This window comes from Jaculus jaculus, chromosome 2, assembly GCF_020740685.1.
Source record: "Jaculus jaculus isolate mJacJac1 chromosome 2, mJacJac1.mat.Y.cur, whole genome shotgun sequence".
NCBI lineage: Eukaryota > Metazoa > Chordata > Mammalia > Rodentia > Dipodidae > Jaculus > Jaculus jaculus.
In genome coordinates this window covers 137,464,044-137,476,405 of record NC_059103.1, presented here as the reverse complement: position 1 = coordinate 137,476,405, position 12,362 = coordinate 137,464,044, and the positions used below count along the sequence as shown (strand labels likewise).

At 39.0% G+C, this 12,362-nt stretch overlaps 1 protein-coding gene across 10 annotated transcripts in view; it reads right to left on the bottom strand.

Moving 5' to 3' along the window:
• The window catches only part of Cspp1 (centrosome and spindle pole associated protein 1), a 164,833-nt gene that overhangs the window by 23,745 nt on the left and 128,726 nt on the right, over positions 1-12,362 (bottom strand). For all 10 annotated transcript variants that reach the window (XM_045143285.1, XM_045143289.1, XM_045143287.1 and 7 more), the window contains 4 exons: positions 11,273-11,419; positions 4,929-5,033; positions 3,214-3,280; positions 2,018-2,135 (listed from right to left, as the gene is read on the bottom strand). In XM_045143285.1, coding sequence (XP_044999220.1) covers positions 2,018-2,135; positions 3,214-3,280; positions 4,929-5,033; positions 11,273-11,419 — 437 coding nt within the window. The remainder of the gene's footprint in view (positions 1-2,017; positions 2,136-3,213; positions 3,281-4,928; positions 5,034-11,272; positions 11,420-12,362) is intronic.

Below are 12,362 nucleotides of genomic sequence, written 5' to 3'. Positions count from 1 at the left end.
AATGCAGTCTAATTGATGATCATATGAAAATGGTCATATTCTTTCCTTTATGTCTTTAAATGATCTGGGCTGGCAAGATGGCTTAATAGTTAAGGTGTTTGCCATAAAGCCCAACAACCTGAGCTCGATTCCCCAGTATCCATGTAAAGCCAGATGCACAAAGTGGCACATGTGTCTGAAGTTTGTTTGCAGAGGCAGGAGGCCCTAACATGTTCATTCTCCCTACCCTCTTGCTGGTATGGTGGCACACACCTTTAATCCCAGCACTGGGGAGGCTGAGGATCACTGTGAATTCAAGGCCAGCCTGAGACTATATTGTGAATTCCAGGAGAGCCTAGACTAGAATGAGACCCTACTTCAAAGAAACAAAAAGTTCCCTAAGTTTCTATATAGGAACAGCTGGGTCCCTACTTTATGGAGTTTTCTATCTGACAGGCAAGTTTTAAAAGAACCATAAAACCACCTTTTCAAGGCTGACATACCATAACACTCACCTAGTATGATAGGAACTCTATGACAATTCAAATCTGAAAAAGCTTCTAAGGAGTCTTTTAAATATTTATTTGCAAGCACCTTTAACTGCTGAGTCATCTCTCTATCCCATTTACTTATCTTATGTATTTATTTATTTATTTATTTATTTATGTATTACAGACAGAGGGAGAACGAATGGCTGCATCAGGTCTCCTACCACTGCAAACAAACTGCAGACCCACGTGCCCCTCAGTGCACCCGGCTTTATGTTGGTACTGAGGAACTGAACCCCACCTATCAGGCCCTGCAAGCGTCTTTAACTGCTGAGCCTTCTCTCCAGCTCCCTAAGGAGTCTTTTATATTGGACTACTTTCTAATTTCTATAATACTAATAATTAAATAATTGATTTGTGTGGAACAGGTTACTAGATCTTATGCACATACACATACATAAAAAAGAAAATAGCAGCTTTCTAGTGAAGATACCTGGAAAACAATACTTTAATCGAATGATGTCACACGATATTATGCAACTTTGACAGGATGTGGCAAATACCATGAGCTGTTCTTTCTAAAACTCTTCAGTCATCAGAAAGCATCATCAGACACATTCATACCAAAGGGCACTACAGAGTCCCTGGCTAGTACTCTGGAGGATTTTCATAGCCATGAAAAACAGACTGATGGGCTGGGTGAATGGCTTAGTGGTTAAGGCATTTGAGTGCAAAACCAAATAACCCAGGTTTGATTCTCCAGGACTCATGTTAGCCAAATGTACAAGGGGCAAACGTGTCTATAGTTCGTTTGCAGTGGCTGGAAGCCCTGGTGTGCCCATTCTCATTCTCTCTCTCCCCCTCTCTCTCCCTCCCTCCCTCATGTTTTCTCTGTCAAATAAATAAAGAAATAAAAATATTAAAAAAACAAAAACAAAGACTGAGAACCATCCCAGATCAGAGGTGACTGGGAGCCATGACAACTGAATGCAATGTGGAAACTTGTATGAGATAATGGAATAGAAGTAGAACATATGGAATGAGAAATCCAGAGTATGCAATTTCCTTAATAGTAATGTTTCAATGTCAGCTACTTGGCTGTGACAAATGTACCCTGGTAATGTTAAGATTTTTAACAATAAGGAAAACTAGGTAAAGGGCACAAAGAAATTCTGTACTATGTTTACAATTTTTCTATACAATTATCCCAAAACAGATTATTTTTAAAATGAAGATAATAGGCTAAACCTATATTTTGAATAGCACAACTTCAGAAACCTTGATTCTTTCTGGCAAAAATAATCAGGCCACAATTAATTACATTTTTGATGAAAAAACACACACAAAAAAACAGTTCTAAAACACAACAGTCAATAATTATTCTAATCTTGAAATGTCCATTCCTATATTATTATTTCCCTCTAGAACTAAACATATGCACCTAACTTTGTAGAAGACTAAGAAAGGGAAACAAAACAAACTGTAAGACTAATCATGTTCCAAAATGATAGAATTACCAAATGCCAAAAAAAGTAGTAGTTCAAACTTACCTAATATGTATTTCATCATCACTGTCCATGTGTAGCAACCGCCCTTGTAAACGCCTCTCTTCACAACGAAGCTGCTTTCTCATTTCTGATAATTCCATAATTACATTTTTTTTCTCCTCTGCATCCCATTCATGAGGAAAAGTTCCATTGACAAGTTAAAGTATAAGAACAAAAGATTAATCAGTAAAATACAGTGTGAGTTATGAAAAGTGAAAATGCTCAGGGAGGAATTTTTTGATATTTTCCTTTTTTATGAAAGATATTTTATGTGTGCTTTCTATGTATACACAGGGCATATTAAAACCAACAAACATTTACTTTTTATGCATGTGTGTACGTGCATGTCCATGTGTGTATGTGTGAATGCATGCATGCCAGTGTATACATGCATGTGGAGACCAGAGGACAACTTCAGTTGTTATCCTCAGGAATGGAATACAGTTTTGTAAGAAAAGGTTCCTCATTAGCCTGAAGCTCATTAACCGGAGTAGACTGGCTGGCCAGCAAGCACCAGAGGACCTCCTGCCTCTCCCCTGTCCACAGGCTAGGATGACAGGCTTACATCAGTACAACAGCATTTTTACATGGTTATTGGAGATTGGTCTCAGGTCCTCATGCTTAAAGGGGCAAGCACTTTACCAACTGAGCCATCTCTCCAGCTCCCCATTACAACATACGATTGATAATATAGGACTTTCAAAAGTGAAGAGATACTCATAGGCATAAGAAGTACAGTTACAAAGGAGCATAATGAGGGAACTCATTTGAATTCTGAAACCTGACTGCAGTGGTGGCTGCACCAACTACAGAACTACACACGTGCACACATACAAACACAAAAGCTGGTGGACTTAGCCAGGTGTGGTGGTGCACGCCTTTAATCCCAGCACTTGGGAGGCAAAGGTAGGAGGATTGCCGTGAGTTAGAGGCCACCCTGAGACTCCATAGTGAATTTCAGGTCAGCCTGGACTAGAGTGAGACCCTACCTCAAAAAACAAAAAAAAAAAGCAAGCTGGTGAACTTGAATGAAGGTCTGGCTGTAGACCTGGTACAATGTATGATGTTACCACTGGGGAAAGGAAAGGTATATAGTACTTCCACCATTTGTGCAACATTCTAAAACTGTATACATATTTAGAATAGCTGGAAAAAAAAAAAACGAGAGTGTAGATTGTAAGTGTAACAGTGAACCCTACCTTCTGCACGAAGTTGATTTCTCCTTGCAGGTACTGGAGGAGACTGTGCCCTGGACATGGAGCTTTCCTATTCAACAGCAATGACAGACATGTGCTCAGCATTTCTTCTCCATTCATAAAGGTGAAACTATTTTATATTCTAACTATCTGTACAGGTAAAACTAAACTCTATGCTATCGCCCCTATAAAGCTTATTCTCCTTCTCAATACAATGGAAGGGTCCTTGCCTCAAATTACACATAATCTCTATACTGTACCTCAATGACTCTGGATTCCTCTAATTATCTTTTTTCCATCCTCCCCCATCCCCTGCAACTGCCTTTCTCTCTGCATAAAACCTCCATAAAGAATTCTTGCCTTATACTTGTCCACTCACTGTCCATCCTCCTCCCTTCACAACCAAGCTCCCTTAAAGAATACTAAGTATATGTTTCTGGGGTTTACTTTCTTATTTTCATTTATTCCTTATCAAACAGCTACTATCTGCTTCCACATCTCATCACTCCAGTAACACTCCCTTACCAAATGAAGCAATCTCTAAATATCATATTCAGTGGGCAACTTAAGCCTGTATTTTACGTGGACAGTAACAACTGGCATCACTGTTCATTTCTCTCATCTTCTCTCTGCATCTCAAACACTGTTAGTTCCTCAGATTTCCATCCTTATCCCTCCCTCATCACTTTCTGCTGGACATAATCATCCCAGACAATCTTACTAACTTGATAAGTACATATGTACTAATAGCTTCCTGAACTACAAATCTAGTCCAAAACTCCTTGCTCAGTTTTCAAACTCCTAGTCTACATAACCCTCATCAGAAACTTGAAAGTTATCCTTGACATCTACCTACATGCACTCAGTCAAGTACCACTACTGGTGTGCTGAGAATTTCATGAGATTTTACTTCTTAGTTCTTTGTTTTATGTCCTCAAAATCTCACATCTGGACTTCTACAAAAGCATCTAAACTTGTCTCAATGTTTATGGTCTTGACTTCGTGACAGAATTTTAAACAAGCAAAAGTGGCCATGTCACTCTACTTAAATATTACTATGGGTGTTCTCATGCATTTTTCAACATAAAACAAATGAATCAAACTCCTTCTAGGATTCAGGAAAATTTTTTTCTAACACATTTCTTTGCTTATTCTGGTATTTAGCGTATTTGGAATCTATGAATTGATGGAAAAATGTCAAAGCCCTCTGTACATGTTCCAACACCCTATAAGGTTCTCTCTGTGCTGTCCTGGTATAAAGGAGCCACCAGACCAGAACAACATGGCCTACACACACACTACTCTGCACTACTGAAAGTCCTTTCCCTCCTTATCTTTATGACCACTTCCTACTGACTGCGTAAGCACCAACTCAAAAGTCAAGCTTCTGGAACATTTCCCCAGATTTCTTTTGAAGGTAACTTACTCTAAAATAAGGCACTTCATAAGCATAACCAGAGCTAGCTAGAAGATGAATTCCAAAGAAAAGACTTTCTTAAGGAGCCTGGACAAATAGTATTTGCTAGATTATGGTTTGCCAAAACAATTAAACTTTAGGGCAGCAATTACTGTCAATAAGAACTATAGCCACAGGAAAACTAATGAAGATATCAGCTCTGTGCCCTATTAAAGGCATTAATCTATCCTCATATAATAAGAACATTTCATCCAATCTCTCCAATCCTAAAATAACTGAATTAAGATGTACAAGTATGTACTTGAATAAAGGAATTTATGATGGTGTCAACTGACGGAGGTCTTTGGAATTTGCTTGCAATCTTGTTCTGAAGAGCAGGAACTACAGGAGAAGGCTGCCTCAAGCGCTGAAAAAAAAAGGTTGCAAATTTATTTGAATACATACATATAAACTATATATACAATAGTCACATATAAGACCATTTAAAAAGTTCAGACTGTTAATTCTTTTAATAAAGTACTTTTTACAAAGCACTCAGAAACTCAATTGTATACAATCAAATGTAACAGATATAGTAGATATTTATAACCTAATTTAAAAACTATAACTGTCGGAAGCTGGGCGTGGTGGCACATGCCTTCATCCCAGCACTCAGGAGACAGAGGTAGGAGGATTGTTGTGAGTTCGAGGCCACCCTGAGACTACATAGTGAATTCCAGGTCAGCTTTAGCTACAGTGAGACCCTACCTCAAAACACCAAAAAAAACCAAAATTATATATATAGATATATACACACACATATGTCTATATATCTATCAGACTGGAGGGATGGCCTAGAGGTTAAGGTGCTTGCCTGAAAAGCCAAAGGACCTGGGTTCAATTCCCCAGGACCCAGGTAAGCCAGATGCACAAGGTGGCACATGTGTCTGGAGTTCATTTGCAGAGGCTTGAGGCCCTGGCATGCTCATTTTCTCCCTCTCAGTCTCTCTCTCACTCTTTCTCTATCCGTCCCTCTCCCTCAAATAAATAAATAAAAAGAAAATTAGTTTTAAAAATAAATAAGGGCTAGAACAAGGGTTTAGCAGTTAAGGCACTTGCCTGCAAAGCCTAAGGACCCATGTTGAACTCTCCAGATCCTGTGTAAGGCAGACGCACAAGGGGCCACAGCATACAAAGTCACACATGCACGCAAGATGGTACACACAGTCACTAGAGGCCCTGGAGCACCAATTCTCTCACTTTCCCTCAATAAAATAAGTAAATAAAATATAACTCTCATGTTAAGATTTTCAAAATAGGGCTGGAAATATGGCTGAGCAGTTAAGGCACTTGTCTGCAAAGCCTAAGACCCGTGTTCAATTCCCCAGATTGTACATAAGCCAGATGAACAATGTGGCACATGTGTCTGGAGCTCATTCACAGGGTCCAGAGGCCCTGGCATGCCCATTCTCTCTGCTGCCCCTCATAAATAAAACTGTTTTTACTACTTTCAAAATAAACTTATAAAGCGACAGCATTCCAAAATCAGAAAATAAATAAAAACACACAACCAAAATGAAAATATCATCTTAAAATAAAAGAGAAATAAGACAGACTTCTGGTTAAGATGACAGCTTAGGAACCACATCAAAGCAGCCTAGGGGAGAAAAAGCCAAAAAAAAAAAAAATACACTCTTCTACTAAAAAGTGAGGTGTATAAAAAATTACAAATGGCAGCAGAGAAGTAGAAGAGATCCAGAGCATCCAGAGCCCCATAGGCAGGCAAAAGCACAACTGCAGCACCAAGTCAGCAGCAGCACCAGGTCAGCAGGGCCACAGCTACAAAGCTTGGCTTGTGCGATAGGAAAAGCCAAGTGAGGGGATGTTCCACTCACACCGGAGCTCCTCTCAAACTCAAGAAACATGAAGGGGGAACAGCAGTGACCAATGGAGGACCAGGTCACAAGGTATAGGATCATGTGGACCACGGAAAAAAACTAGAGCCACCACCCAAAGCCTCCCCTCCCCTACCTCTAGCACAAGTGCCAGCAAGCACCAGAGACCTGGGGAAGGGAGATCACAGTACCCAGCACCAATGACCAGAGCAGCGATCCAGTGACCCAACCAGCCTACTTGAACACACAGCACACCAAAGACAGATCTAAGCAGGAGTGCAGCATAACTGAGACCAAAATCATCCCAAAAGGTAAGGGATTAACACCAGGACAGTACCCACCAAATAAGCCTGGTATATAGGCTTGAATTGGAAGTGCTAGTTGTTCTTCCATATCAAGATAAATTATATGTTAAATATGAAGGATGATCAGACTTACCATTCTTAAATAAGCTATATTTTGGACTTGCTATTTGTTGCTACTTGATTTCTAGTGGTCTTGTTTCCTCTTCTGTTGTTCATTAGGGAAGGGTTTCATGTGGACACAAGCTGACTTGGAACCCTGAACAGACCAGAAATCTTAACCTCCTAGTTGACAGGATTAAGGGTGTGGGGCAACACACCCCCTAAGGGATTGAGACTTTGTTAGAGGATCTGGTTGTCATAATACCTACTCTTGCATAAATACTCTGTGCTGTTTTTCATTGAATGAGTACATTGTTTAGTTAAATTTTAGAATCTACCTGCATTTCATTCCACTCAGTGTACTTGAATACTCTCATAACAAGCAGACCCAACACTTTGGGGCACTGTTGTAGATACTCTGAGAGTCTCAAGAGCCACACTTAGCACATTAAGCTCCTACCCTGAAGATATATAACATCAGAAGAATTGATGCATCTAATAATATTGCAGCTAACTAGAAAATCCAAGCATTAAATTAATCCAAGATGAAGAAATATGTATATTATAACACAATAAACACCAAAAATCAAGACAATATAAATCCACCAAAAAGTATTAATGCATCAGAAATGACCTCCAGCCACTGCAAATGAACTCCAGATGCATGTGCATCTGGCTTACATGGGTTCTGGAGAGTCAAACTGGGATCCTCTGGCTTTGCAGGCAAACACCTTAAACACTAAGCCATCCCTCTAGCCCAATACCTACTTGTGCATAAATACTCTGTGCTGCTTTTCATTGAATATGTACATTGTTTAGTTAAATTTTAGCATCTGTCTGTATTTTGTTCCACTCAGCCTACTTAAATACTCTCACAGCAGGCAAATGCGACACCTAGGGTCACTTTTGTAGATACTCTGAGAGTCTTAAGAGCCACATCTAGCACCTTAAGGTCCTCCCCTGAAGATATATAACATCAGCTTTATTGATACATCTAATAATACTGCAGCTAATTAGAAAATCCAAGCATTAAATTAATCCAAGATGCAAAAAGATGTACATTATAACACAAAAAACACCAAAAACCAAGACAATATAATATAAATCCACCAAAACATATAAATGCATAAAGAAATGACTTCAAGTCAGAATGAGTTACAGGAAATGACTGAGAAAAATTTCAAAAGAATGATTATAACTATGTTCAAAGAAGTCAAAGAGGAAATCAAAGGAATCAAAGAAAACACAAGAACCCAATTTAATGAAATAAAGAGGTCAATATAAGACACAATTAAGGAAATAGAAATAACAAAGAACCAGTCAGAACTACTAGCAATGAAGCACACACAGTCAATGAAATTTAAAACTCTGTAGAAAATCTCACTAGTAGAATGGATGAAGGAGAGGACAGAACTAGAAGACCAGGTGGAAGATCTAATACAGTCCAACAAAGAGAAAGACAAATTAATGGGAAAATATGAATGGGAATATCAAGATATTTGGGACACTATGAAAAGATCAAACGTAAGAATTCAGGGTATAGTAGAAAAGGGAATAGTAGGTGTTTTCAAAAGAAATCATAAACTTCCCCGAAATTGGGAAAGAGATGCCAATGAAGAAATCAAGATGAAAACCAAAAAATTCATAGAGTCAAATGATAATGAGAACACAGCATACCAAAACCTTTGGGACCCAATGAAGGCAGTCCTAAGAGGGAAATTTATAGCTTTAAGTGCCTATATTAAGAAATTAGAAAGATCTCAAGTAAACGACCTCTTCTCGAGTAAGGTGAAGGATGCTTCACCTTAAAGCCTTGGAAAAAGAACAAGGCAAACTGACAGGAAGAAATAATAAAGATTAGGGCGGAAATTATTGAAATAGAAACCAAAAATAACAATCCAAAGAATAAATGAAACAAAGAGTTGGTTCTTTGAAAGGATAAACAAGATTGATATACCCTTAGCAAATCTGACCAAAAGAGAGAGAGAAGAGGCACAAATTAATAAAATTAGAGATGAAAAAGGCAGAATCACAACAGATACCAGAAAAATGCAAAAAATCATAGGGACATACTATAAGAACATATACTCAACTAAGTCTGAAAATCTGAAAGAAATGGATGATTTTCTTGATTTATATGACCTAGCTAAATTAAATCAAGATGAGATTAATCACTTACATAGACCTATAGCAAGTATGGAGATCCAAGCAGTTATCAAAAATATCCCAACTAAACAACATCCAGGTCCAGATAGATTCACTGGTGAATTTTACCAGACCTTCAGGGAAGAACTAACACCATTGCTTCTTAAGCTTTTCCATGAAATAGAAAAAGAAGGAATTCTACCAAACTCCTTCTATGAGGCCAGCATCACCCTGATACCAAAACCAGGCAAAGATAGAACAAAAAAAGAAAATTACAGACCAATCTCCCTCATGAACATAGATGCAAAAATTCTCAACAAAATATTGGCAAACAGAATAAACGAATATATCAGAAAAATATTCACCCTAAGTAGGCTTTACACCAGAGATGCAGGGATGGCTCAACATATACATATCAATAAATGTAACATATTATATAAATGGACTGAAGGACAAAAATCATATGATCATTTCATTAGATACAGAGAATGCATTTGACAAAATCCAACATTCTGGGGCTGGAGAGAAAGAAGGAAGAAAGGAAGGCTGAGTCAGCACAAAAGGAGGAGGGAGGAAAAAGCATGCAAGCATAGGAAAGAAATATATGTGAGCAAAAGTGTTCTGAAACCTGTAAATAGGCTTGGAAGATGGCTTTCTTCACCACAGAACACCAAATTTGATTCCCCAGAGCCCATATAAAAAGCTGGACATGATTATCTGTAACCCTAGTCCACAGGGGTGCGCAGGTTCAGAGACCAGAGAATTTCAGGAGCACTCTGGCCACAAAAAAAAAAAAAAACCCCCACAATGAAATAGTGTTTAGGTAGTATGGCTCATGCTGATAACTAGGAAGAAGTAACAGAGTGTAATCTAGTTGGGGTGAAATCTTTAATGTACAACAGGCCCAAATGACAGACTACAGCAGCTTTCTTATTACTGCCAATTTTCTTACTTCTAAAATAAAGCCTTGGTTAAACCATCCATACCCTATATTACTCATACCTTAACTCCAGAGACTGAGAACTATATACAACAAATGAATTTATTTTCACCATAGGGAGAACATATTCTACCTCTCTGCCAATGTTCTTTGAAAACTTCCCATGTCAAAACAATTTGACAACAGATATAAACAATTAAATAAATATGCAATGATCTTTTACAGTCCTTTAAAGATGTATGTTAATTCATGCTGTTAACCTTAGGATCACCATGCATGGAATCCCAATATAAACAGTTGGGGTGATGTTCAAGGTGAAGTTGGATCCCTCACTAACTGCTATTTCATAGGCCCTATCATGCATGGCTCACCCATGACAGGAGTTAGTGAGCTCTTCCTATGACAGCGCCCACTGCCGGCAATAGACACCTCCTGCCCGCCCCCCACCCCCACACACACACACCAGGGAAGTCACTTATTGTACACAAAGGGCCTGGAGCGCTTCCAAAAGCTTAGAAATAAAACAAAAATGGAATTGTATCTGACATTTCCTGACACCTGCATTAATACTGTATGACTAATAAAAGCATGTCAGTTGCCTGGACTGAACCAGCGATCAACATGCTCCCAGAATGCACACAAGTAAAAAATGCAGTAAAAGGAAGTAGTCTTCATTGTCTATAGGTCACTTCCAGTTAAAGGCTAAAGATCAAAGACTAAATGACCAAAGTGCTCGTTTTCTCAGTAGGATTGTCTTCTGCTAGGAGGATGATAATAGTAGCATCAACAAGTATCATCATGATACCACCATTTTGTTTTCTTTGGATTCTTATTACATGTTTGCACATAAAAAGAATTATCTGGTGGTCACCTCTCAAGGAAGTATGTGGTTGGGCAATCAAAGAAAGGCACCCAACATTTTCCTGTAGCCTCTGCACTCACTCTTTCTTCTCTCTCACATACACACACACACACACACACATTTCTCAGTACTCTCAAATTCTGTATTTACTGTTGCCATGTACCAGAACAGTTCACAGGGTTCTGGTCTACAGATCATACTCTGGCTGCACAGCTGAAGACCTTGGAAAGACAACTAAGAATGGTTAAAGGCAGCAAAGCCGTTATTTTCACAGGACAGAAGCCAACGTAGTAGTGACATGACCTCACATAAGCAGGTCAGTACACAGTGTCCACACTTAGTTGTTCTAACTATTCCCCACTCTCACAGTGTCTATGGATTAAAAGATGGCTGTAATTAGCATTTTCATCTAAAACTCACCTTGGTATCATCCCCAATCATATTTTCTCTCTCATAGTAATGCTGGAGTTGCAAGTTATGTTTTTCTTCCTCTTCTTTCTTCTTTCTTTCAGCTTCTTTTCTTCTTTCCTCAGCTAACCGAATGAGCTCTTCATTTTTTAGTCTTTGCTTTAAAATAAATAAAAACTATAAATGTCTCATATACATTCTGGAATACACTTTAAAATTTGCTATTTGGGGGCTGGAGAGATGGCTCAGTGGTAAAGGTACTTTCCTGTAAAGCACACAATCCCAGTTAAATTCACCAGTACTCATGTAAAGTCAGATGCACAAAGTGATGCATGTGTATGGAGTTAATTTGCAGTGGCTGGAGACCATGGAGTGTCCATTCTCTCTATCTCTCTTCTCTCTCTCTCTCCTTATAAATAAATACAATATTTTTTTTAAATTGCTACTTAGAAGCCAGGCATGGTGGCACATACCTTTAATCCCAGTACTCGGGAGGCAGAGATAGGAGGATCGCCATGAGTTCGAGGCTACCCTAAGACTCCATAGTGAATTCCAGGACAGCCTGAGCCAGAGTGAGACTCTACTTCGGAAAAAAAAAATTGCTACTTGGGCCAGGTATAGTGGTGCACACCTTTAATCCCAGTACTCAGGAGGCAGAGGTAGAAGGAACACCATGAGTTTGAGGCCAGCCTGAGACTACATAGTGAATTCCAGGTCAGCCTGGGCTACAGTTAGATCCTACATTAAAAAAAAAAAAAAGTAAAATAAAGTAAAACTGCTACTTGGAGACTGAAAAGATGACTTAGCAGTTAAGGCATTTGCCTGTGAATCCTAAGGACCCAGGTTTGATTCCCCAGTACCCACCTGCATAAGCCAAATGCACATGGTGGCACATGCATCTAGAGTTTGTAGTGGCTAGAGGCACTGGCATGCCTATTCTCTCCCTCTCTCTCCTAAATAAATAGTATTTTTTAAAATTGCTACCTGGGGCTAAAGAAATGGCTCAGCAGTTAAACTTGCCTACAAAGCCTACTGGTCTGGGGTTTAACTCCCATGCACCCATGTAAAGCCAGGTATATAAGTGGCTCCTACAACAATAGGA